Below are 27,469 nucleotides of genomic sequence, written 5' to 3'. Positions count from 1 at the left end.
CGCCGGAAGTGGAGCTGCGCGCGCCCGGCGGCCTCGGCGGGGCGGGCGAGAGGAGCGGGCGGCGGGCGGGCCGCGGGGACGCGGGCCTGCGCGCTGGTGCGGCGTCTTGAGCCTCGTCGGCCGCCATCCCGGAAGTGAGGCCGTTCCAGTCACCGCGCCGGGAAGAGCGAGGGTCTCCGGCGAGCTCTCGCGGCGCAGGGAGAGCCCCGACGCTGTCTGTGGAGTCTGTCCAGAAGACGTTTCTGCTCCGGCTGGCTGGCGACCGTCTGTAATGATCTGATTCTTCGGCGGCTTAACCATGGCCCAGCGGGCGGTGTGGCTCATACGTCACGAACCGGGAACTCCACTTAGCGGCACCGTCAGATTCTCCAGGTAGTTGCAAGTCTGGATCCTCAAACACGACGGGTCCAGGGGTGGATGATGTAGCAGGCTTTTTTGTGGTGCACTGAACCTCAGATCTGCCAGGAACCGCTAGCTGAGTGCCCTGGGGCAAGTTAAGCTTTGAATGCTTATCTCACATTGTGTTAAGATAGGAGTTGCTTGACACATGTCTTCTCATGTTACAATTATTGTTATCTTTTTTTGGAGACAGGATTCATTTACCCCCGGCTATCCTGGAACTCGAAATGTAGACCAGGCTGGCCTTGAATTTACAGATACCTGGCTGTCTCTGCCTCTGGAGTGGTTGGGATTTAAAGGTGTGGACCACCATACCCGGCTGTATTATTATATCTTAAAATGAATTCCATCTGTTTAGTATTGGTGTAGAAATGATGAAAAAAAAAAAACAAAAAAAGACTGAGTACTAAATATGTTTCGGGATTTTGAACTTTCAGTGACCAAAATGTTGCAAAATATTTTAATTCATTCTTACAGAAACTCCTTGTCGAGCAATAGACTGTTATTTTCGTCTTACAGTTTGCAGCTTCTCATAGTTGAACAAAATACGAGGATGTATGAAAAATTACAGTCACTTTTTCCTAGGTGTCATAAGTGATTTGATTCCACTTTTATTTAGAATTTTCCATATCTTGCCAAAATAACTCTATGGAGAGGACTATACAGTTCTTTATACTAGATATTAACTCCTTTATAAAGTATAGCTAAGATGTTTTTTTCCTAATCTATAGGCTGTCTCTCCACTTGTAGTTTTATTTCCTTTGCAGAAACATTTTAAATTTATGTGATCCCACTTGTCAGTTCTTGGGGTTGTTTCCTGTTTTGGGCAGTATTTCTAAGAAACCTGTATTTACTGAGCAGCTTTGTGCTCTTGTAAAGCAGCAACATAAAATAGAACTTCTTGCATTATAGAAATGTGACCAGTTCTAACTCTGCTAATGTTATAAGCCAGCAAGCACATGTTGGGTGGTGTAACAGAGGAACTCCGTTATTAAATTTTTGTAGCTGTTGTTTTGAAACAGAGCCTCACTGTGTAGCACTGGCTGACCCAGAACTCACTATGTAGACCAGGCTAGCCACAAACTCATAGATATCCTCCTTCCTCTGCTCCAGGAGTGCTAAGATTAATGGTGTGCCTCAACCATGTTCCGCCTCAGTTAGTTTTGCTTCAGTTTAAATAGCACATGTACCTAGTGTCTACCATATTGGTCAATGCAGATCTAGATATTTGATCTGTAGGAATATATGCTTTTTTCCACCTAGATTGCTTAATGATAGATCCAAACTTCCTTTCTAATTCAAAACAGTGCTGCACTACTCAGACAGGGACTTAGGACATGTCTATACTGATTTTGACAAAATGTTGACAAACAGCTTCCCTGAGTGCTAACCCATTCATTAGAAATTATTGTATTTCTATACTTTCCTAACTCTTATTCTAATTTTAACAATAAAGGAGATCTGCTTTCTAATTGTGTATTTTTCTGTAACAATATTTGTTAGTCTCTTGGGTTTCCTTTTCTGTGAATAACCCTTACTTTCCAAAGATACCATTTTATCCATTTTGTATTATTTTATTTGTTATGTTTAAACCTTTAGTCCATTTCAGGTGTATCTTTGGATATGGTGTTGAATGAGAATCTCAGTTTTTTTTTATACTTTTTGACAGTTTTCCTAACATCTCCTATAAGCCCTGTATCTTTTCTTCTTTGACTCACTATTGATGTTTGTTGTATTCCTTTATATAAACATTGGTCTATCTCTATTCTATTTGTCTTTTTGTGCCAGTGTTCTGATTTTATGTGTATATAAAATTTGTATCTTAACATTGTATCAGGTAGAAGTGATACTTTTTGTTGATTGAGAATGTTAAGTTCTTTGAGGAAGTCATATAGTGCTGAAGAGATGCTCAGTAATTGAGAACATGCTCTTCTAGAGAACCAGAGAGAGTTTGCTTCACATCACCCATATGGGACAGTTCACCAGCCACCATTAACTAACTGTAGTCCCACTGGATCCAACATCCTCTTCTAGACTCCAAAGCCATCTGCACTCAAATTCACATGCTTACCCCCACCCCTCCACATATATACACATAATTGAAAAATGACAAAAATAAATATTTTAAAGGAAAAATTGTATTATTTTTCAGAATGCTTTCTCAGTTGTGCATATTATATACTTTTAAAGGTACATTCAAATATGCTGAGAGGTTTTACTACGTCTCCATGAAGGTAGCAAGTTGGGGGGGGGGGTGTCACATAATTCATCTATGTGTCACTTTAATTCTGTGTTGAACAAATTGCCAATTTTGGAAAGTTTTGCATTTTCAGATATCTGGCCACTTGGAACTGATGTTAAGGCTCACAGATATGAATTAGCATATGTTCTATAACCTTTTACATAAAGATGTAAAGAAATTGTAATAACCCTACATCTAAAGGACAGCAACAGACCAAAGGAATCTATTCAAGTTGAGCTTGGCAGACCAGCATTGGAGTTACTTAAGGGAACATGGATGACTCATAAGAATACACACCAGCCAAAGTCACCCAAGACAGTACGGTAGTAGTTGATGTTTTGCGGAGGGAAGGCCTTGAGAGGTTCCTGTCAGGGTCTTGGCTGGGCCATCATAGTTACTCTGCCTCAACCCAGAGTTCACACTATTACATATACTCTATATACAGGCCAGAGAGTAGTGGCTATCATTTAAGATAAAAGAAGGCAATGATTTATAATATCAGCTGAAGTGCAGCCCAGGTTGGTATTTAATCTCATAGCAATAGGGACACTTAAGGCTTGAATCCTGTCTTGAAACAAAACTTAGATTAGTTTGAAATGACAGATTAAGTCATCCAACAGAAAGTTCATTAAACACATACTGAAGCATTGTTTAAGGTCCCATATTAATTTATTTTCTTTATGTTCAACTATGAGGGTTTTCTACTTAAGAATTTTATCCTCCAGGTAACTAGAAAATAAGACAGGTCACTAATGATGTACTAGCTAATTTTCCCCAAAGAATCTAAGTGAAGAAGATCCATTAATTAATGGACCATTTTAGTGCATTTTTAATTATTATGAAACATTAGCATCATAGTAGAGAAAAATATTGTTATGAAAATTATAAAAACAAATACTTACTATCCATTTGCTAGTTTTTTGTTTGTTTTGGTACTGGAGATTGAACTCAATATTTCATACATGCTAAATACATACTCTTCCACTGAGATATACCCCTTGACATTCATATATATAAGTGAATATATGAATATATATACATATATATAAAGAGATTTATTAAAGTGACTTACAGGCTGTGGTCCAGCTAGTCCAACAATGGCTCTCTAGCAATGGAAAAATTTTAAGAATCCAGTAATTGTTTGGTCCAAGATGTCACAGCTGGGCATTAATATACACTGGAATTGCCAAGAAGTAGGCTCTGATACCAGTGCAGGCATGGACTTGCGGGCAAGAGTGAAGGGAAGCAGGCTAAGAGAGAGAGAACAAGCTTCCTTCTTCCATGTCCTTTATACAGGTGCCAGCAGAAAATGTGAGAAGATGTGGCCCAGACTAAAGGAAGATCTTCCTACCTCAAAAATCTGGATTAGAATGATTTAATTAAGGAAAAAAGAAATCCCTCACAGGTGTGCCTGCCACTTGGGTTTTAGTTCATTCCAGATATAGTCAAATTGACAACCAAGAATAGCCATCACAGAGAGTTAGCTTATTTCTCAAAAAATGAGTAGTTAGTAGATGACTTTATTCTGGACTTTAAAGTAGGAGAAAAAGGAATAAAGAAAATTCTACTAGTTGAAAGTCAAAAACTGTGTTTAGCACCTGCTGATTGAGGTCAATGGTAAATAGCTTGCTAAGACCTTGGGTTCTCTCCTTGGCCTTGGAGGAAGGTGTGACTGTGATTAATGGATTCTTATAAATGATTGAATGTGCCTAAGCATATTCTTTTTTGTGGTGGGAACAAATAAATAAGTAAATTTGCATCTACCCAGAGTACATAAACCATAAATGATTAATTTGATTTTCTTTTTTTTTTAATCTCAAAATATCATTCAGAGCTATATCACTAAGCCATTATTACTAAAATGATCTTTCATATTTTTGCAAGGATTGATAAAATATTCAAGACATCTGTTAGCTATTTTACAAACTTAATATTACTTAAGTAAATGAATCTAAAAGTTTAGGGTTAAATATGAACACTTTGTGACTAATCTACTAAGATGAATTTTTTTTTTAAAGCTTATTATAGATACCTAAAAGAAAAAAGGGATTTATTTTGGCTCACAACTTGAGGGTACAGTCCTTCAGGGTGGAGAAGACATGGTCCAGGAGCATGAGGCAGCTGACCACATTGGATCTGCAGTCAGGAAGCAGAGAGCACTGAATTCTGCTGCCCCATTCTCTTTCTCCATTTCATTCAGTTCAGGAGCCCAGCCCATGGAATGACAACACCCCCCATGTTCAGGGTGGAACTTCCAACATCAACCCAAAGACCCACAGACATACCCAGAGATCTGTTTCCATAACCGCTAAATCCCATCAAGTTGACATTCAGGATTAACAATGACAGCTACCAAGAAGGAATCTGAGTAACTAAAACACAAAGGTTTTGAATTAGAATCATGTACTCTACGTATTTAAAAAACTAATTAAATTGAGTCCATAATTCTCAATAGTACATAGTACATTTTGTCATTTGAGATAACATACTAGTTATGAAGTCCTTGGCTCCGGTTAGAACTTAACAGGTTTAATGGTTTAATTTTCTTTTCTAATCTGTATTATTTATTTGTTCCTTTATTTCTTATTGTTATGATTGTTTGCCTTGTGTTTTAAAACCTTTTAATTCTCCCGTTTTTTATTTTCCTTGGGACAGTCATTTGTAATGTTTGTTTCCCAAATGCAGACGATATCCTACTGTTGAAAAGCGAGCCAGAATCCTCAATGGACTGAGTTATGTTCCTGTACCTGAAGATGGTCCCTTCCTTAAAGCATTACTCTTCCAGCTTAGATTATTGGATGATGATAAGGACTTCGTGGAGAGGCGTGATAGCTGTTCACACATCAATAAAGCATCCATCTACGGGCTTTCAGTAGGAGGCGAAGAACTCTGGCCAGTCGTTGCTTTTCTGAGGAATGACATGGTATATGCAAGTGTGCCACTCGTTGAACAAGCTCTGGCTCCTCGCCCACCTTTGATTAGTATTAGTGGAGTTTCGCAAGGCTTGGAACTGCTTTTTGGGATACAGGATTTTCTTTACTCGAGTCAGAAAAATGACACTGACCTAAACACAAAATTGAATCAGTTGCCTGACTTGCTTCTACAGGCTTGTCCACTGGGTACTTTATTGGATGCTAACTTGCACAATTCACTGACTAGTCTTAATTTCGCATCTGTGACTCAGCAGCAAAAACAGCCAGCCTGGAAAGTTGGAACATACAAAGGGAAAGCACAGATTTCTATTTCTATCACTGAAAAAGTAAAATGCATGCAGTATGGTAAACAGGATATAGCAGACACATGGCAAGTTGTTGGAACAGTCACTTGCAAGGTAAGGTTTTCTCCAGGATTTGCCTTGTCATAACACGTAACACTGAAGAACAGTAAATTTGCAACTTGCACTTTACATTTTCCAATGATACACTTGTTATCCTTACCAGCAGCCATGAAATTTTGATATCTCACAAATTGATTACTTAATGACTATTATGTAATAAATTGTCTCATTGCTCTAAAATAGATACTGTCTTCATAGTTCTGTGAGTCAAAACTTTAGGAGCCGCTTAGCCAGAACCTCCAGTGTAGAATCTCATGAGCCCATTGTCAAAATGTTGGTTGGAGTTATTGTCATCTGAAGATCTGACTGAGACTGGAACGCACTGCTTGCAAAAATGACTCACTCACATGCTGGCAATTGAGTGCTGGCTAATGGGAGGAGGCCACAGTTCCACTCCGCATAACTTCTCCACTGGCTGCTAAAGTGCCCTGACAACTTGGCGACTGGTTCTTTCAGATCAGATTGTGTGTGTGTGTGTGTGTGTGTGTGTGTGTGTGTGTGTGTGTGTGTATGAGAGAGGAGAGAGAGAGAGAGATTCAATGTCATTGCTTTTACTACTTATTCTGAAAAGCCACATGGCATCAGTTCTACTACATTCTGTTTATTAGGTGCAAAGCCAGTCACTCTAAGGCTGGACAAGCTGAAGAGACACGGAATCAGGTCTACTACTGGAAAAGAGTTCTTTCAGAGATCTTGTGAATATATGTTAAAATAATGTAGCTTCTATTTTTCTAGGAGATGAAGTTGACAAGTGCTCTGAGTTTACATCAAATGATAGAGGGTTCTTGTTTTATTTAAATAGCTCAATAGTGGAGTTTTCTGTCTTAGAGTTAGAAAATGGGAGAAAAGAGTGGGAACAAATACAGAAGACAATGATTAATGTCAGGTTGATGATCAAAATCAAAGTCCTCAAATTAAACAGTATCTATAGGTATCCATAGCATTCTCAAATCTCTTTTTTAGTTATTTATTTTATATGTTTTTGTAAATTCAACATTCAGTCACTATAAGTAAGTCCTATGAATAACGTAAATTTTAAGAATTAGACAGGGAAATTTACTTTTTTTGAATTAAAGTAACCTAAAAGTTTTGTCTATGTTAAAATTTTTTGTAGTGATCAAAAGTACATTCAATTTATCCATCCTCTTAGGAACAACTATTTAAAAAAGCTGAGTCTGTCTCTCATGAGTTCAGTGTAATCAAAGGCAGAAAAGGTCACTTTTTTCACCCTGGGTGTTATATATTGTGTTGCAGTTAACATGTTTACATTTTTCTCTTCATTGATAAGTTGGCCCTAGTTTCGTTTCTTTTTTTTTTTTTTTTTAAGATTTATTTATTATTTATATAGTATTCTGACTGTATGGTATGCCTGCGCACCATAAGAGGGCACCAGATCTCATTATAGATGGCTATAAGCCACCACGTGGTGATTGGGAATTGAACTCAAGACCTTTGGAAGAACAGTCAGTGTTCTTAACCTCTGAGCCATCTCTCCAGCCCTGAACCTAGTTTCTTATTTGTGTGAAGTGTGGGTTGATTCTTAGCCTTAGCCATGGCTCAAATTACCATAATGGTAGTATTAAATGCCTTCTGTGTCTAATCATACAAACAGTGTCACTGAACTTTTATGGTTCATTTGGCTAATTTGAATCCAGTACTTTACAAAGTAAATCAGGGCTTGGAGAGATGGCTCATCAAATAAGAGTGCTTGCTGCTCTTGCAGAGAACCCGGGTTAGGTTCTCAGTACCTATACTAGGCAACTCACAAGTAACTGCTTGAAACTCCAGCTCCGAAGGATCCATTGTCTTCTGAATCTGACTTCCACAGACATTGTTCATTCTCATGGCCACATATAGACTCACACACAGAAACATAATTAAAAATAAAATAGGAAGTAAGTGTCAAGTTAGAATTAAAGTACTATACCTGCCTCCCTGCACCCACATTTATACACACACAAGTAAGGTTTGTTGGTATGGGTTTATGAAGTAAAAACAGTAAGAATTCCCAAGTTCCAGAGGAGCTGGGGAATAAATCTTTTCTTTTGATTATAGAAAAAGTCACTCAAGACTTCATTCTGGAGACTGGAATAGGTGGAGAAATTAGAGTTCACAGAGAAGTCTGAGAACTGCCATTTCAGTCTTTCAGTCTGTTGAACCTCAAAGCAGGGATTTAAGGAGAAGGCTGTGAACATACCCCATCTGGGCTCATGGAAAGACCTATGGAGCCTTCCTTGACGTCCTAAGGATAATAAAATCTCTCCTGGGTACTCTACAATTATCAAACTTAACCCAGCTCGCATAGGGAAGTCTTTTTTCTGTAGAGAAGGCACTTCCCTGTATCGACATGCAAAAGTATTCTGTCAGTAAGACAGCACAGTGTATGCTTAAACAATCACAGAAAAGCAGGATTAACTACTGTATGGCTGCTCAGGGCTGTGTTGTTGTTCCCCCTGCTCAAAGCAATTGTTTCTTAACTATACCTGTCTGCTAGACATGTAGCAGCCAGGGACGCTTGGTCTCATACATGATAGAAGTAACATGTATACCTGAATTAGAGGTTCTTGAATAAAGGGTTGTTGTATTTGCAAAAAAAAAAAAAAACAACAACAACAACAACAAAAAAAAACAATCACAGAACGAGTTAGGTGTGGTGAAGAGTGCATGGCTTTCTTTTAAACCTTTATGTCTTTGTGTGGGTTGAGTGTGGGGTGTGGGTGCATATGCCACAGCACACATGTGGAGGTCGGAGGATAACTTGGAGGAGTTGGTTTTCTTGGGTGAGCTCTCAGGATCAAACTCAGACTGCCAAGCTTGGCTGCAAGTGCCTTTACCCACAAAGCGATCATATCAGACTAAGAGCAAAATACTATAGCGAAGGAAAAACATACCTGCAGGAGTTAAGGTTCAAGCAGAAGTACAATACAGTATTATTCAGGAAAAATGCAGGATTTCTGTGCATTTGCAGCTTAAGTCAAAGTGTAGATTAGAGTTAGATGGAAGCCAAACAGCAAAAGGCTGAAAAGTATACCAAATGGGGGCTGGAGTGGTTAAGAGCACTGCTCTTCCAAAGGACCAGGGTTCAATTCCCAGCACCCACATGGCAGCTCACAACTGTCTGTAACTCCAGTTCCAAGGGATCTGACACTTTGACACTAAGGCACATAAAATAAAATAAAATTTAATTATTTAAAAAAAAAAGTATACCAAATGAAAGAGGAACCATTGAAATGTCTCAGTCTGGATTCAATAGAACAAAAGTTGAATTACAGTTTAGCAATGTGACTGGAATGAAGATTGGATGGACAAGAGGAAAGCAAGTCTAAATACAGCTAGAGAGCTGTAACATTGTGAGGGCCTGTGTAAATACAAAATATATATATATATATAAATTCCTATTGCAAAGGGGCCTGAGAGAAACCAGTGAACTTAAAACTAACTTTTATAGGAGCTAAAAGGCAAGCCAAGAGGTCCTTGAAGGCTCTCTTACCGATATCTTTGCTAACAGTTTATCAAATTGTTAATCAGAAAACAAAGCAAAGAAAGTAATGCCTAGAAAGAAAAGTTAAATTGAGAGAAACGACTTGAATTCAGAAAAGTGCCAGAGAAGCCCTATTTTTTTAAGATCTTGGTAACACTTCTTTTTGTGTTACAGTGTGATTTGGAAGGAAGCATGCCAAATGTTACCGTCAGCTTGAATCTCCCCACCAATGGATCTCCACTTCAAGATATTATTGTTCATCCGTGTGTGACATCTCTTGATTCTGCCATTCTGACTTCTAGTAGCATTGACACAATGGATGATTCTGCATTTAGTGGGCCTTACAAATTCCCATTCACTCCACCTTTAGAATCATTCAACTTATGCTACTACACTTCTCAGGTAAACCTTTCTGGAAAAGCTGAGGCTGTTGTTAAATTTGTAACTGCTCTCTGATGAGGATTTCACATGAGTTATTTACAAGACAAGGAGGGAATGAAGATAAAAGTTCAGTTCTTTGAATAGGCTATCTATCTCCTATCTCTGATGCCTATAATCATAGATTAATTATCAAAGTCAGTGAAGTTTTTCTTTTTAATCTTTAACTGGGAATCCAAGTTCACAGGATAGACCATTGTATGAATTAGTCGTGGTTTTAAATATAAACATGAAATAATTCTAATCCTAGGAAATTTTAGCTAAATAAACATGTAATATCAGTAGTAGCTATTTATGCCTTACTTCATGAGTGTTGTGTTGGACACTGTTGTAGGCACTTTGCTTGTCTTTTTCTAGTAATTTCAACAAATCTTAAAGTAGCTGTTACCTCCTTTTGATAGATGAGGAAAATCATAAGGAAGTTAAATGACTTACTCAAATCCTCTGACTGATAAGTGGCAAAGGCTGGCTTTGAAGCTGGGTCTTCCAGATTCCCAAAGCCTAACATGTTTCCTTCTATATCGTGTCCTTTGACTCTTGTCCTGATTATCAACCAGTAGATTAGAAAATCTTGTTCAAGCTAGATTGACTACAAGTAATTTATTTTGAGAGGCCAACAGGAATTCTCATTATCATTCAAGAGTAGATAGATGTAGACCCCCCTACATTGAGATTTAGAACCAAGGTTAAAACCTTTCCATACTTGAGGTCTCCATTGTCTCTTCTCTGCTTCCCAGAGTCTCTTCCTTCCTTCTTCTGAGTTTCTCTGCTGCACATGCTCTTACAACTCTAGGCCCTGCATGAACTAGAGAATCTCCCTGTCTTGCTTCAAATGTACCAATAAGTGGCACATGCCTTTAATTCCAGCACTCAGGAAGCAGAGTCAGGCAGATCTCTGTGAGTTTGAGGCCAGCCTGGTCTACAAATCAAGTTGCAGGACAGCCAGGGCCACACAGAGAAACCCTGTCTTGAAAAACCAAAAATAAACATCAACAAAAAGAGGATTAGCTCATAGCAGCCTCTTATATCATTAATGACCAGTTAAGCCATTCTTGAGCTAGGGCCTGGAAAGGAGAACACTACAGTCACAGGATAGGAAAGGAGCATCCGCAACTGTGGGCAGAACACTTAGCAGTATGTGTAGAGTGTGGCCTGTGATGCAGTTCTGAGAACACGAGGAACGGGTAGGGACAAGGATGCACTGTAAGGTACCTTTCTCATCTCTGTTCAGAGTTGCAGAAGAACCTGTCTTCAGGATGAATGTAGATCCACCATTTCAGCTATGAAAGCAATATAGAAAGCCTTATAGCTATTAAGGTCATAGCTGAATATAATGATTCTAATGTATATATTTTATATGTGTATGGTATGTATTTATCTCTAATATTATTATTATAATATAATATTATATTATAATATACTATTATTATAGGGCTTTTTTTTCCCCTATCACCTGAGACTCATTAACATGAGAGTTAATTAAGAGTTATGTCTATTTTCAGGTCCCTGTCCCACCAATATTGGGTTCTTATCACATGCAAGAAGAAGAAGTACAACTAAAAATAACAGTTAATTTAAAACTACATGAAAGTGTAAAAAATAATTTCGAAATCTGTGAAGCTCATATACCTTTCTACAACAGGTGGGGATGAATATGACACCATGTCTTCTATCAGTTTTTCTCAAGTCTACTTATAGCTCAGTCTTAACCACCAACAACCTGATGAATTAGCCACTTAGGACATAGATCAGTCTACTTTTAAAATATATTCTGCAGAATAGCTCTTTACAAAGTGTACTTAAATAGTAAAGTCATAATTTTAAAGATGCACCAATACATGTGATATTAATATAATCTGTATGATTTTATAATTGTCTCTAGGAATACTAATGTAATATATATAGTTACTGTAAATGTTTATGTGATTTCTGCTCTTTTCTAAGATCTGTATTCATTATTCTCTTTTGCAGTTGGAATACAGATGTGCTTTTATGATGTAAAAACAGTAACAAGATATGATTTAACTCTTTTAAAACTTTTATCTGAGATTTTTTTCTTTATTTTTCTTTTTTGTTTTGTTTTGTTTTAAAGAGGTCCAGTTACCCATTTGGAATACAAAGCTAGTTTTGGTCAACTTGAGGTATTTCGAGAAAAAAGCTTATTGGTCTGGATTATTGGTGAGCAAGGTTTTGTTTTTTGTTTTTATTTTTTTCCTCATTTGATGTAAAATTTTCTGTTTTAGAATAATTAATTGTTACATTTATGTTTTAGGCCAGAAGTTCCCCAAATCAATGGAAATTAGTCTTTCTGGAACTCTAACTTTTGGAGTCAAGGGCCTTAACAAGCAGCCATTTGATCACATTTGCATTGGAAATACAGCGTATGTAAAGGTAAGTATATGAACATTGCATAAGAACACCTCCCTTCATTTCTAAACTATATATATAGTATCTTTCAGAAATTTAAAAATTCTGTGCTTATGTGTACCTAAGTCTTTTTAAAGAAACATTTTTTTGGTAGCCAACTGGTGGTAGTGGTGGTTCACGCCTTTAATCCTAGCACTGGGAAGTCAGGTAGATCTTTGTGAGTTCAATGCCTGCCTGAATACAGAGTGAGTTCCAGGACAGCCAGAGCTGTAACACAGAAACCTTGTCTCAAAAAAACAAAAAGAAAGAAAAAAAGAAAGAAACATGTTTTGGGGTGTGTATGTGTGGTTGTTTTGTAGTGGGTTTGTCTGTTTAAGGATCTCTGGCATAGCCCAAACTGGTCTCCAAATCCCTGGATGACATAAGCAAGGTGCAAGCTTGTGAGCCTCCTGCCTCAGCCTCTCCTAAACACCCGGATTACAAACATGTATCCACACTTGGCCAGTAGGAGTCGTTTTTCTATTTTGCTAAATACTTAAAATTTAAGGGAAGAAGTTAAGAATAACCTAAACATTCCAATTTGAACTGCCCAACTTTTAGTTATCAAATTAGATTTGTATTAAATAAGATGTAGCCCTTGGTTCTCTAGGGGATTTTCAGTAGTGTAAATTAGTGATTGATTAGTACTGCTTTTGGTGTCTCAGAGAAAACATGAGCCCCAAAGCAGACCCTGAGGACAAGATAAGCATGAAAGTTGACCAATAGATTCATTTGAAAAGCGGACTAAGGAGCAGCAAGATGGCCCAGCGGGCCAAAGCGTTAACCTAGTTCAGTCCCTGGAACTGAGAACCAACATTGTCCTTTGACCCTATATTCACACATGACATATATTTGCCTGTACTCACAACATACCACATAATACACATGCTTACATAAACATTTTGTGTGTGTATGTGTACACTTGGTATTTTGAAACAAGGTTTCTCTGTTTTACAGCTCTGGCTGTCTTAGACCAGGCTGGCCTCAAACTCACAGAGATCTTTCTGCCTCTGCCTCCCGAGTACTGGGATTAAAGGCATGTGCCACCACCGCCTGGCCATAATAAATATTTTTTAAAGTGACTTAAGAGAGTGAAGAGAAGTAAACAAGGTTTTAGGAGCAAGTGCTAGAAACATAATTTCTACATAACAAGGGTGGGTAATTTATGTTGGAACATAGAAGGCATGCATATTTTATTCCTTTGATAGATGTTTTAATTTTTCAAAATATGATTATGATTCCTAGCAAATAATCACCTTAGTTGACTATTTCTTTCATTTCCTTAGCTTCATTTTAGGATCTCAGATTATACACTGACTGGATGTTATGCAGATCAGCATTCAGTTCAAGTTTTTGCATCAGGAAAACCAAAAATAAGTGCATGTAAGTTATACAGATTAAAACTAAGCAATTAAAATAGTGGTATGTTGTCACCATTTAAGTTAAAATACAATGAAAGTTGGAGGTTGGAGAATAATCCCATTTTATAAAATTTCTGTGGTTTGATCTACTCCTGCATTATCCTTTGTGAACTTTGCGTTGCCCCCTTTCCCCTGTTTAAATACAGTCTGGGTGAGCAGGGTCCAGTAGGTGTGGGCATTAGTGTACAGTGTGTATGGGTTTGCTTTGCTCTGGTTATAGTAACTATGTCTGCCTCCAGTGTCTTGTTCTATGCCACTTTGGAGAAGCTAATGGACGTCTCGAAGTTTTGTTTCCTCACTTATAAGAGAAGTAATAGGGGACTGTTTACTGCTCTAGAGGCTGTGGGACCTGGAAAATGGAGATGATAAATGAGGTGAACTACAGTCTCACCCAATAGCCAGAGCATCAGACAGTTTATACTCTGGGCGTTAAAAGGAGTCACAGGAGTAAATGACAAGAGCAAGCCACATGTGACAAGACAGGCTACACACAGCAATCATGGAGGTATATAAACAATAACAAGTTGTAATGAGTAATGTTTTCTCACAGGCACTCAGCATTCCCCTCACACAACTCTTAGACCATGTTCCAATGTAACCAACCAGAGGACTCAGTGGATAAAGCCACTTGTTGCTAAGCCTGATGGCCTAAGTTCTATCCCTGAGACGCAAACAGTAGGAGAGAACTGACCCCTAAAAGTTGCCCTGTGATACTCATGTGTATGCATACACACAGGCACATACACACATTCTAGTTTTTTTCAATGTAATAAAAAAGTAATAAAGTAGAAATGACTATTATGTACCTAATGATTTTTATGAAATAATTAATTGAGCATATAAATGTAATAAATAATAAATATGCTTATTATTTTAAAATTTAAATTATTTTTAGTAAATGTCATACCAGTAATATTATTTAGCACCTTTTCAGTTCTGCCTATAGGCAGGCAATAGAAAGATAATTTCCTGCCTTCATTGACTTTATTGGTTGTAAAATGCATTTACATGTATGTGTGTTTGTACCAACTACTTTATATGAAAATATGTATTTCATTTTGGATGAATACATCAGGATATGAAACCTAAAGCTTAAAATTTTTTAATAGAATAGTAGATAGAGTGAAGTAACTAGAAGAAGGAAGCTTCCCTCTTGTATTAAAAAGATTGTCATATATCTAGATAGGAATAATCCAAACTTTATAGAAGTTCTCGTATTTTAGGTGCATTTGTTTGTTGGTTGGTTTGGGCAGTGCTTGGGATGCAGCTCAGGGCCTCATGCATGTTATACAAGTGTTCTATCACTGTGCTACACCCCTAGTCTCAGACTTGTATTTCTATAATTAAGGATTAAGGTCCCTAAAAAAAAAAAAAAAAAAAAAAAAAATGGAAGGATGGGACAAGACTTTATGCCTGAATGCTTCAGAAGAAATAGAGAACTCTGAACTCTAGGATTCTAAGCAATCTCTGTGAATGACAGTCGTCTGTAGAATGGAGTCAGAATAAGCCAGTGTTTTTACCTCTGTGTTGTCCCTGTGTTTTCTCCTCTAGCATTCTTTGCTGCTTTTAGATGAATTAATGAAAGCATGTTCATAGTGTTTATGTTCTGAAATTAATGAAGGCATGTGCATATTGTATATGTTCTTTTATGAAAACATAATATTAAATAATCATCATTGTGTCTAAATACAAACAAATATTTTCAATTGTGAGAAATGTTATCTCTTTAGATAATAACTAAAATATATTTAAGTATTATATTAATATTAACTAAACATTTTTCAGATAAGCATAATAAGGAATAGAAAGTTTCTGTAATATACCTATTCTTTACTTCATTAGTAATGTACCTAATTTATTTATTTATTTAGTGAGACAAGGTCTTGGCTGTATAGCCCAGGATGGCCTACAGCTCACCATTTACTTGCTTCTGACTCCCAAGTACTGGGGTTATAGGTGCATGCTACCATGCGAGGCTTCTACTTGCTCCTTGTATAAAGAATATTGAATGTAAGAGTCCATTTCAAATGAATCATTGTACCCGTCCTTTTATTCCTTCAAATCTCCATTTTGGTTCATACTGAATATACAACTTGGTTCTGCAAATAGTTTAGTAATTATTTGTTTATTTTAATAGTAACATTTTTCACCTACTATGTACTAGGTACAGTTTCTGTGTGTTTTATGTGTATTGACGCATTAAGCTTCACAGCACCTTATCCTCATTTTATGGCTGGGGACACTGAAGGAAGAGAGATGAGGTGGCATGCCTGAGATTCAAACACAAGTAGCTAGCCATTGGAGCCTATTCTTTTAACAGTGTGCTGTGCTGCTTCCCAATATAATACTAAAGTAGAAAAAGGAAAGATAGTAAAACCTATATTGTATTCATTTTGAAGGATATGAAGAAAGCTAGAAAAAGCTGAATTACATAGTGATACATACAATGATACATAATAAAAATATGTGTGCTTCCAAATAAGCATAATTTTATCAGTTTTATAGCTTATGAAACTTTGGTTCAAAAAGATTACCATTTGTCCAAAATTACAAAGCTGTTAAAACACAGTGCTTAAGCCTCAACAGATACAAAAAGATTGAAATAATCCCTTGTATTCTATCTGACCACCATGGACTTAAGCTGGACCTCAACAACAACAGAAATAACAAACAGCCTACACGCACATGGAAACTGAACAACTTGTTACTCAACGACAGCTGGGTTAAGGAAGAAATAAAGAAAGAAATTAAAGACTTCATAGAATTCAATGAAAATGAAGGCACAACATACCCAAATTTATGGGACACATTGAAAGCACTGCTCAGAGAAAAATTTATAGCACTGAGTACCTGCAAAAAGAAATTCGTAACATCACATACAAACAACTTAATGGCCCAACTGAAAACCCTAGAAAAAAAAGAAGCAGATACACCCAAGAGGAGCAGAAGGCTGGAAATAATCAAACTCAGGGCTGAATAAATAAATTAGAAACAAAATAAAACTATTCAAAGAATCAATGAAACAAAAAGCTGGTTCTTTGAGAAAATCAACAAGATAGACAAACCCTTAGCCAAACTAACTAAAAAGCAGAGAGAATCTATCCAAATCAACAAAATCAGAGATGAAAAGGGTGACATAATTACAGACACAGAGGAAATTCAAACAATCATTAGGTCATACTACAAAAGCCTATATGCCACAAAATTTGAAAACCTAAATGAAATGGACAATTTTCTTGATAGATTCCATCTTCCAACATTAAGTCAAGATCAGGTAGAAAGACTGAACAGCCCTATATCCCCCAAGGAAATTGAAGCCGTCATTCACAGTCTCCCCTCCAAAAAAGCCCTGGGCCAGATGGTTTCAGCGCGGAATTCTACCAGACCTTCAGAGAAGTGCTCACACCAATTCTCCTCAAACTATTCCACAAAATAGAAACAGAAGGTACATTACCAAACTCATTCTATGAAGCAACAGTCACCCTGATACCTAAACCACACAAAGACCCAACAAAAAAAGAGAACTTCAGACCTATCTCTCTTATGAACATTGACACAAAAATACTCAATAAAATACTTGTAAATCGAATCCAAGAACACATCAAAGATATCATCCACCACGACCAAGTAGGCTTCATCCCAGGCATGCAAGGGTGGTTCAACATACCGAAATCCATCAATGTAATCCACCACATAAACAAACTGAAGGAGAAAAACCACATGAACATCTCCTTAGATGCTGAAAAAGCATTTGACAAAGTCCAACACCCATTTATGTTTAAAGTCTTGGAGAGATCAGGGATACAAGGCACATACCTAAAGATAGTAAAGGCAATATACAGCAAGCCTATAGCCAACATCAAACTCAATGGAGAGAAACTTAAATCAATCCCACTGAAATCAGGGACAAGACAAGGCTGCCCACTCTCTCCCTACCTCTTCAACATAGTACTTGAAGTCCTAGCCAGAGCAATAAGACAACTAAAGGAGATCAAGGGGTTACAAATCGGAAAGGAAGAGGTCAAAGTGTCACTATTTGCAGATGATATGATAGTATATATGAGCGACCCCAAAAATTCAACCAGAGAACTCCTCCAGCTGATAAACACCTTCAGCAAAGTGGCAGGATACAAAATCAACTCAAGAAAATCAGAAGCCCTCCTGTATACCAAAGACAAAAGGGCCGAGAAAGAAATTAGGGAAACAACACCCTTCACAATAGCCACTAATAACATAAAGTACCTTGGGGTGACACTAACTAAGCAAGCGAAAGACCTGTTTGAGAAAAACTTCAAGTCTCTGAAGAAAGAAATTGAAGAAGATCTCAGAAGATGGAAAGATCTCCCGTGCTCATGGATTGGTAGGATTAACATTGTGAAAATGGCCATCCTGCCAAAAGCAATCTACAGATTCAATGCAATTCCCATCAAAATACCAACTCAATTCTTTACAGACCTTGAAAAAAAGATTCTCAGCTTCATATGGAGAAACAAAAAACCCAGAATCTCCAAAACAATCCTGTACAACAACAGATCATCTGGAGGTATCTCTATCCCCGATCTCCAGTTGTACTACAGAGCAATAGTAATAAAAACTGCATGATATTGGCACAAAAACAGAAAGGAAGATCAATGGAACCGCATAGAAGACCCAGAAATAAACCCACACACCTATGAATACTCGATTTTTGACAAAGAAGCCAAAACCATTCAATGGAAAAAAGACAGCATCTTCAACAAATGGTGCTGGTCCAACTGGATGTCCACATGCAGAAAAATGAAAATAGATCTATATTTATCACCCTGCACAAAACTAAAGTCCAAGTGGATCAAAGACCTCAACATAAAACCAGATACTCTAAACCCGTTAGAAGAAAAAGTGGGGAACAGCCTAGGACTCATTGGCACAGGAGACAACTTCCTGAACAGAACACCAACAGCACAGGCTCTAAGAGCAACAATCAATAAATGAGACCTCATGAAACTGAAAAGCTTCTGTAAAGCAAAGGACACTGTCATCAAAACAAAACGCCTGCCTACAGATTGGGAAAGAATCTTCACTAACCCTTTATCTGACAGAGGACTAATATCGAGTATATACAAAGAACTAAAGAAGCTGAAAAGCAGCAAACCAAGTAATCCCATTAAAAAATGGGGAACAGAGCTAAACAGAGAATTCTCGACAGAGGAATATCGAATGGCAGAGAAACACTTAAAGAAATGCTCATCCTCATTAGCCATCAGGGAAATGCAAATCAAAACGACCCTGAGATATCACCTTACACCCATCAGAATGGCCAAGATGAAAAACTCAAGGGACAACACATGCTGGAGAGGTTGTGGAGAAAGGGGAACCCTCCTCCACTGCTGGTGGGAATGTAAACTGATATAACCACTCTGGAAATCTATCTGGCGCTTTCTAAGATAATTAGGAATAGTGCTTCCTCAAGACCCAGCTATACCACTTGCTAGGTATATACCCAAAGTTTGCTCAAGTACACAAAAGGGATATTTGCTCAACCATGTTTATAGCAGCATTATTTGTAATAGCCAGAACCTGGAAACAACCCAGATGTCCATCAACAGAGGAATGGGTACAGAAATTGTGGTATTTTTACACAATGGAATACTACTCAGCAATCAAAAAGGAGGAAATCATGAAATTTGCAGGCAAATGGTGGGATCTAGAAAAGATCATCCTGAGTGAAATATCCCAGAAGGAGAAAGACAAACACGGTATATACTCACTTATATAGACCTATAAGATATGATAAACATAATGAAATCTATACACCTAAAAAAGATAATCAAGAGAGCGGACATGGGGAAGATTATCAATCCTCCTTTAGAAAGACAGATGGAATGAGCATTGAACATATGACAGGAGTCTACTGAGCGCATTTGAAAGACTCTAACTAGCAGTGTTTTCAAAGCAAAGACTCATGACCAAACCTTTGGCAGAGTACAGGGAATCATAAGAAAGAAGGGGAGTTAGTCTGATGAGGAAAGGATAGGAGCTCCACAAGGACCAAATATATCTGGGCACAGGGTCTTTTCTGAGACTGACATGCAACCAAGGACCATGTATGAATGTAACCTAGAACCTCTGCTCAGATGTAGCCTGTGGTAGCTCAGTAACCAACTGGCTTCCCATAGTGAGGGGAACAAGGACTATTTCTAACAGGAACTCAATGACTGGCTCTTTGGCCTCCCCAACCCCCAAGGGAGGAGCAGTCCTGTTAGGCCATAGAGGAGAACTTTGCAGCCAGTCCTGAAGATACCTGATAAAACAGGATCAGATGAATGGGGAGGAGGTCCCCCCTATCAGTGGACTTGGGAAGGGGCACGGTGGAGAGGAGGGAGGGAGGGAGGGAGGGACTGGGAGGGAATGAGGGATCGGGACACGGCTGGGATACAGAGTTAATAAAATGTAACTGATAAGAAAAAAATAAAATTAAAAAAAAAAAAAAAACACAGTGCTTAAACCAGGAAAACAACCTCTTCGGAGTATTATGAGGAATTTGGATGTTGATTTGTGTCTGTAACTCTTTGATTTGAGTAGCCAATACCTCGATTAGAATTTGGGACTTAGTAGAGGTCATAAAAGATAAACCACCTCTTCCAGTCCCAGACGCTGTGGGAGCCACGGGTTACTATGCAAACATGGCCAAGTCCAAGAACCGTACCATACACAACCAGTCCCGCAAATGGCACAGAAATGGCATCAAGAAACCCCAAGAATTTGGGTGAACCCCAAATTCTTGAGGAACATGTGCTTTGCTAAGAAGCACAAGAAAGGCCTGAAAAAGATGCAAGCAAACAATGCAAAGGCAATGAGTGCACGAGCAAAGGCCATCAAGGCGCTTGTGAAGCCTTCAGCTGTTAAACCCAAGATGCCAAAGGCCCTTGGCAAACTCAGCCATCTGGCTTTCATCGCTCACCCCAAGTTTGGGAAGCGGATTCAAAGCTACATGGCTAAGGGTCGTATGCTCTGCCAACCAAAGCCCAAGGTTCAAACCAAGGCAGAGGCCACAGCTCCAGCTAAGGGCAAGGCTCTAGCTCCAGCTCCAGCTCCAGCTCCAGCTCCAGCTCCAGCTCCAGCTCCAGCTCCAGCTCCAGCTCCAGCTCAGGCTCCCAAAGGTGCCCAGGCCCCTGTGAAGGCCCTGTAGGAAATAGTTCTACTAATGTGAAGACAGATGGACTGGTGTGACACACCCACCTACACACTATTTACAGATGACCAGTGTCCTATGCTGTTTTTACAAATAAACCTGAGGCAAGATCTGTTAAAAAAAAAAAAAGAAAGAAAAAAGAAAAACCAGGAAGAAATGGTGAAATGTTTTTACAATAAAGTAATGGTTCATTAGAAATATAATTAGAGATGTAGGGAAAATAAGTACTTGGTGTAAATGAGAAATATTTTATATAAGGTCTAGTGTGGTTTGCCCAAATATTTATGAGCTCAATTTAATGGGACATAAGTTGGAATAAAACCTAAAGAGTAATATATTTCAAAATTGTTACCATGATATGACTATACTCCACAGATTCAGAAACTGAAAGGTTTACTCTTATATTGAGTTTTTGCTAAGGTTAAACATTTTAATCGTTAATTTCTTTTCTTTTTCCTTTTGTAGATCGGAAACTAATTTCTTCTGATTATTACATCTGGAATTCTAAAGCTCCTGCTCCAGTAACATATGCATCATTGTTACCATGATTTTCTCATATTCAAAGGGGATTTATATGATGTTAGCATTCTGTAGTAGAATCATAGTATTTTTATGTGCTACATGTATTCATATAACCTGTGAATGAAAAAAAATCAATGTGATTTATCAAAAGTCATATCTTATATATATATATATAGAGAGAGAGACTGATACGTTTTTTGTTGCCCTCTGATTCATGCCAGTATGACTCAGAATATATATGCACTTTAGCTTAAGACCAGTCTTTGATCTCCATGCCATGTCCTATTCCCATGGCAAGACAGTGCAAATCAAGCAGAGCCCTTTCCTTGAGTAAGAGCTCAGCTTTCTCCTAGTGCAGTTTTCAACAAGGAAACCATATGCTTATTCAAACCTCAGTACCAAACATGCTATTACAGAATACCCACGATCTGGTTAAAATCATCATAAATCGTTTCTTTCAAAGTGCAACCAGTGGAAATAATGGGATAATGTTCAAGAAGTAACCCATTCTTCATCACAACTCTCTACTGGCCAATGAAGAACCTGCATAATTCTAGTTGATGTTGTAGAAATACTTCCTTTCAGAGACAGAGTCTCATGGAGCCCAGGCTGGCCTGGGTCTCAGTGTGTAGCTGAGGATGGCCTTGAACTCTCTCAAGTGCTGGTGGTGTATCACCAAATTACAGTGGTGTATCACCAAATCCAGTTTATGCCCTTTTAGGGATTGAACTCAGGGCATCATGCATGCCAGGCAAGCTCCTACCACCTGAACTACGACCCTAACTCCTGAACTTAATAATCTGACAGAATGATGTGTGTTTAGGATGCCAGTAGACTTAAGGAAGATGAGCATAGTGAGCTATGAAAAGTGTCATTGGACAAGGTTTTTAAAATAATTTTTATGTGTTATACTATTGGATTAATTAAAATCTGTTAATGAATGAACTCAGGTAAATACTCAAAAGCCTTTCTGTGGATAAAAAGTATCATTTGCACTTATTTTTATATAGCATTTTCTTTTCTTTAAGTCTATCCCTGTCGTTTTCTTTTTGCCATTTTTTTTCTTCAACACCATCTAGCCATGCTCTTTATCTTCTACCCATTCTACTATTAAACATCATATTCTGTTTTCAGAACAGTATATTGTCATCAAGTTATACTTTAAGTGACCATTAAATGAGAGAGAGATAGAAAGAAATCGAAAGATCCTGGGAACTTAACAAGCCAAATTTAGAAGCTTGACAAAAAAATATGAATTAGGAGATTAATATTTAATTACACTTATCCTAGGTTCTGTTTCTTTTCTTTGTTTCTTTTTTTTTTTAATGAGTCTTCTTAAAAAAGGCTTAGGAAAGGCTGCTAATTCTTAAAAAGAGAGTTATAATTATTGAAAAGAAAGTGTATATAAATTTAGGACTTGTAATACATTTTTTTTTTAAAATTAGGGTCAGTCCTGCTCATTATAAGCCCTCATTGCCTGCAAAGTATTATCCTAGAATAAAGTTCTATTTTCACAGTCACCCTGAGCAAATAGAAGAGAGGAACTGCCTGGCCAGGACTTTAAGACTACCCTGGCTTGCCCAGAGGGAGTCAGTGGTGAAAACTTCTTTTGTGAGAAAACACTGTTCCATAATGGTTCTTTATTACTCTTCAACTCAAAGCTTAACATTTTAATTTATTAATGGAGCCGTTTGGGAATGTTGATTATACAAATACTTGGCAAATTATACTAAGGTACACAAGACACATTTATCTAGTGAGTATGGAAAGATTTAATATATAATCCTTGAGGCAAACTCTCTTCATAAACAAATTAGAAAAACAGTGACCTCTAATTTGACACTTCTAGAAACCTGGGGAAAATCTAGGGGTTACTAGAAAAGCATGGGGGTGATGGGGAACCAAGGCCATCTGTTGCTGTTCCGTTCTAACACAACACTGGGGAACTAACAGCCAGCCTACGTTTTCATCCCATTGAGATCAGCTGGACACACTGATGCTTTTGATTTTGTCTAGAAACCTGTCACTTCAGGATAATTTTTAAGGACAGAGCTTGTTCCCGGTTTGGTAGGTGACCTGTTTAATGTTTCCCTGTGTCTGGGAACTCCTTAGTGTAATTAGCGACCTTTGAACTCCACAACTAATCCTGAGCTATTTTGTATTCCTTACTCATCTTTAAGGCTGGACCTTTCTTTTCTTCAGAGTCCACTGCCACAATTAAAGAAGAAACAGCTGCATTTCAAAGGGATTCCGATTCCAGAAGCTTAATCGTGATTGACATGTTCTTATTCTAAGCTATAAGACACTCTAAGAGTCCTTTCTTTGGTTAAAACTTCAATCATTTTCTAAAAAATTATCTCACTATGGATTTTATTCATTTTCTTTGATAGCTATTCTTTGCATTTTTTTTTTTTTAACTTGAAAGGTGCTTTGCATGTGCAGTGAATGTGAGCATCGACTTCCAGTGAGAGATTTGGATGGTGTCAGACCTGCTCTAGATGCAGGAGTGCCAAAGTCCTTTTTAGTGACAAAATATGATTATGAAATGTGATATATGTGCAGTAATTATTCTTTCTCAACCCAAAGGGTTAAAAAAAAGTTTTTAAATATCTGAGAATGAACTCTAGAAAAGATGGGTCATGATTTGGGTAAATCCTGTTCTCCATTTTTTTGTTTTGTTTTGTTTTACAAGCAATATTTAAAAGACCACAATTCAGTAGCTAGACAGTGGGGATGTTTATACTGTTAAAATAATTGAACCTGTCAACTTGGAAGCAGTTCGACTCCTCAAGAGTTTTAGGAGTATTTAGTTTTATTTAAATCTTAGCCTCTTTCAAAACCATTTTCTTCTTCCATGCCATCCCAGTATTTATACTGTTGAAAATTATGGTCTTAGAATTCTTGTGCTATGTTTTAACAGTAGATATTTTGCACATAGTAACTATTGCTGTTTTTTTTTCTGTTTTGTTGTTTTTGTTTATTACAATATTTAAAAATCTTAACAATCATTCATAGATTCCTACAGTACTCCTGGGAGGTAGACAGGTGGAGTTCCCATCCAAAACCTCTGCAGGGACTGCCTGCTGCCCTAACAGAAGAGTTGTTTATAAGACAGAGGTCAAAAAAGGGATGTTAATAAACAGTCCTCAGGTTTAAGGGACTTTTTAGGATTACATCTTAAATTCCAACAAATCAGATTTAGAAGTTGCTGAAAGTGAAATTGATCCATCCCTCATCCAAACTTTGCAATACTTTCCTGTTCTGACATCATTTAGATAGTTAGCTGTATTATCAGATTAGAAACCATTGTACCAGGCTGCTGAAAGGAAAAGGAGGCAAAAAGCTAAACATGGGATGAATTCTGAACCTTTTAACCTGGCTGAAGTATGTTGGTTGCTGTTATGCAAATACCTTCAATCCTCTGCTAAGTTCCGTGGAAATAATTTTCTTGAATGACAGGTTGATTCAGCAAGGATTCAGTGGGTGATTAATCCCCCTTTGATCTAGGGTATTTCACTTAACTACCAGTTACCTCGTTCTGACAAAGTGCAACTGAGATTAGGGAGATCACTAGAACACTACCAGCCTGTGCGTTTATTCTCTATAACCTTTTAAAGCAAGGGCCAAGAATGCAATTTATTCTCAGTTTTTGAAGATGTAAAGTCCTGTCTAAGTTAGAAAGTCAATTGAATACCAAATGAAGTTTATTTCTTATATAAGAAAGCAAACACTTCTTTTTTGCTCTGCCTAACAATGATATTAAGAATCATAGGCTTTGAAAGGAGAAAAAAACAAAGGCTGCAATCCAAATACAACTTCTTGTTTTGTTTCATGTGCTAGAGTGCATGCTTACTGCCCCCAGATAACCCAAGAATCAAAGGAGTGGCTACAGTTATGCTGAGAAAACACTTGTTTCATGAGACAGCAGTTCCATCTCCCCAGCCATTCCTAACAAAACTAAAAAATACTGCATAGTGCAGAAATCCAGTTAAGGACACGTGAAGCAAACAGTCTTGTTAGTTTTTCTTTTCTTGAGGAAGTAGATCCTCATAGTCTCGCTAAAATAATAACTGCATTCATTTTCCCAGATGTGGTAATCATTACCAAAATACTTGAGAGTCATTCTTTTAAGTGTTTTCTGACTTTCACTTTTTCCCTTCTCCCATATATTTGAACTTTGAAATAGTCTGTGCAGTTTAAGAAAAAAAAAAAATCAGATGTGTTTCATGCTGTTTTTCAAAGAAATCACTTTTTAAAATCACTGTCAATATTAGTATTTGCAAGATGTCAAAGATTTATTCAAGTATACTTTATGGCCTATAAAATATAAAGATACATACTATACATACAATTATTTGTAACAAATGATTAGCTTTGTAAAACAGAACATTCATCCTGGCTCATCCTAGTAGCAGTCTACATTAGAACTTAATGTTTAAGTAATTTGTTACGCTTTGTTTTACTCCTACCTTTGTAATTTATAAATCAGAACAATTCAAATGCATATAGAAGTGTATGACATAGTAACCTCCTGTAGTTCTAATTTAAATTAATCATCCGTTTTCAAATACTTTGGGTGATCAGAATAAAATGTAGACGATACTGTTAAAGGGCAAGATTCCATGGTTATGTTGCCAAGAAACTTGAGATTTGAGTAGTTAACTGTTCCCTATAGTAAATAGGCAATAAGTATTTACTATTTCAAAATATGCCATCATGGAATATGCTTATAAGCAATGGTGTTTGTGTGTTTCTGCGGTGTATTCCATGCCTGTGTCGCTAAGTTCACCTGTGAGCCATCCCAACATTGTTTCAGGGGAAGAAAAATATTGTGAAATTGTCTCTTCAGATATTTCTACAAACATCAATAGTTCCTGATAATGAAGAAAGTCATTAAACTGAAAATTGTTAAGGGTCCCATTAGATATGTCTAGAAAATGGCTAAAAATCGTAAAGATTTTTCTTTTTCTTCACCACCTGCTTTATAGGTGTAACACATTGTTCTTAGGTAGCCTGGAGAAGGACTACCTAAGAACATGACTCCTTCACTGGCTTCCTGCCTTGTAAGCATGATAATCTGAGGTATAAGCTGATTTTTCTTAGGCCCAGGATACTTTGTGTAACTGACAAAGTCTGTGTTCCTGTATGCTGTTCCAGCCTTAACAGATGCTGAATGCCCGGGAAAGAAAAGATGGGTTTACCTATAAAAAATAAAATTCTGTGTCATTTCCTTTGAATGTTCTTTTTCAGATGATAGTTTTGCTTTAAAATTGTTTTTGATAAATACTGATAATGATGATAATTCTAAAAATTAAAAATTGTTAATCCTTAAAATTTTTACTTTTTTTCCAAGGGACTTGAGTGCCCTCTGCAGGTTATAAGCAGATAATTAAGACTATAATTTAAAACTGGTTTTTCCCTATTCTAAAAGCATCACGTGCTTACTTCAGGTTTCAAAAAAAAAGTGATCCCATTTATATTGTTATCTATTAATTGTTAGTGTTAAAGTGGGAATTTCCTTTCTCTGCTAGTTTTATTGTTGAGTTTAGTACAAAGAATGTTGCACCATTGAAATTTCCAAAATTTTGTCTAGGGCTCTTTAGATGTTGGACCTACGGTAGCACACTTTTTCCTCACTGAAATAAAATACGGGGATATTTAAATATAGTGAGAATTATATAAAGTTAGGATGTTCAAAACTTCAAGAATACCTTAATTTTCCCATTAATCTTTTTTTAAAAAGTATGCAATTGAAATATGATTCCCCGCTTTTCCAATTTGTATCAAGTAAGACTACATGAATTTTTAAATTTACAACTTTTAAATAATAAAGTTAAATAATGAATATATTCAGAGTCACACAAGTGATGACACTTTCAGGATCCGTTTTTTTTTTTTCAATATATCCAACATTTAATTCTGCACATAGAATAAAATCTACATCAAGTCCTGCAACTCCCCCCCTCCAAAAAAAAAAAGAAAAAAAAAGTTACAGCAACCTAGATTCATTTCACAGTGATTCACAGGATCCGTTTTTTAAAGGACCCAGTAG

The 27,469-nt window shown here is 37.2% G+C and overlaps 1 protein-coding gene and 1 non-coding gene across 2 annotated transcripts; both read left to right on the top strand.

Annotated features, from left to right (window-relative positions):
• Positions 1-9: 9 nt before the first annotated feature.
• Positions 10-26,751, top strand: Ap5m1 (adaptor related protein complex 5 subunit mu 1). Its single transcript, XM_055605776.1, has 8 exons — positions 10-372; positions 5,327-5,972; positions 9,634-9,861; positions 11,400-11,539; positions 11,990-12,075; positions 12,170-12,288; positions 13,590-13,686; positions 21,361-26,751. Exons 1-8 carry the CDS (start codon positions 299-301, stop codon positions 21,441-21,443), a joined length of 1,473 nt encoding a protein of 490 aa, XP_055461751.1. The 5' UTR covers positions 10-298; the 3' UTR covers positions 21,444-26,751.
• Positions 8,382-8,507, top strand: LOC129676179 (small nucleolar RNA SNORA63). The gene has a single exon (XR_008720038.1). It is a non-coding gene; the product is annotated as a small nucleolar RNA SNORA63 (small nucleolar RNA).
• Positions 26,752-27,469: the final 718 nt, after the last annotated feature.

This window comes from Psammomys obesus, unplaced genomic scaffold, assembly GCF_907164565.1.
Source record: "Psammomys obesus unplaced genomic scaffold, mPsaObe1.curated_primary_1811, whole genome shotgun sequence".
Lineage (NCBI taxonomy): Eukaryota > Metazoa > Chordata > Mammalia > Rodentia > Muridae > Psammomys > Psammomys obesus.
Note: the sequence above shows the minus strand (reverse complement) of the source record. Positions and strands in the feature narration are given on the sequence as shown.

Excerpts from the sequence above, each read along its gene's own strand:
- Ap5m1 (XM_055605776.1), top strand. The coding sequence starts at position 299 with ATGGCCCAGCGGGCGGTGTGGCTCATACGTCACGAACCGGGAACTCCA. Across the intron at positions 11,540-11,989 it reads CATATACCTTTCTACAACAG|AGGTCCAGTTACCCATTTGG; the intron begins GTGGGGATGAAT and ends TTTGTTTTAAAG. Across the intron at positions 13,687-21,360 it reads AAAACCAAAAATAAGTGCAT|ATCGGAAACTAATTTCTTCT; the intron begins GTAAGTTATACA and ends TTCCTTTTGTAG.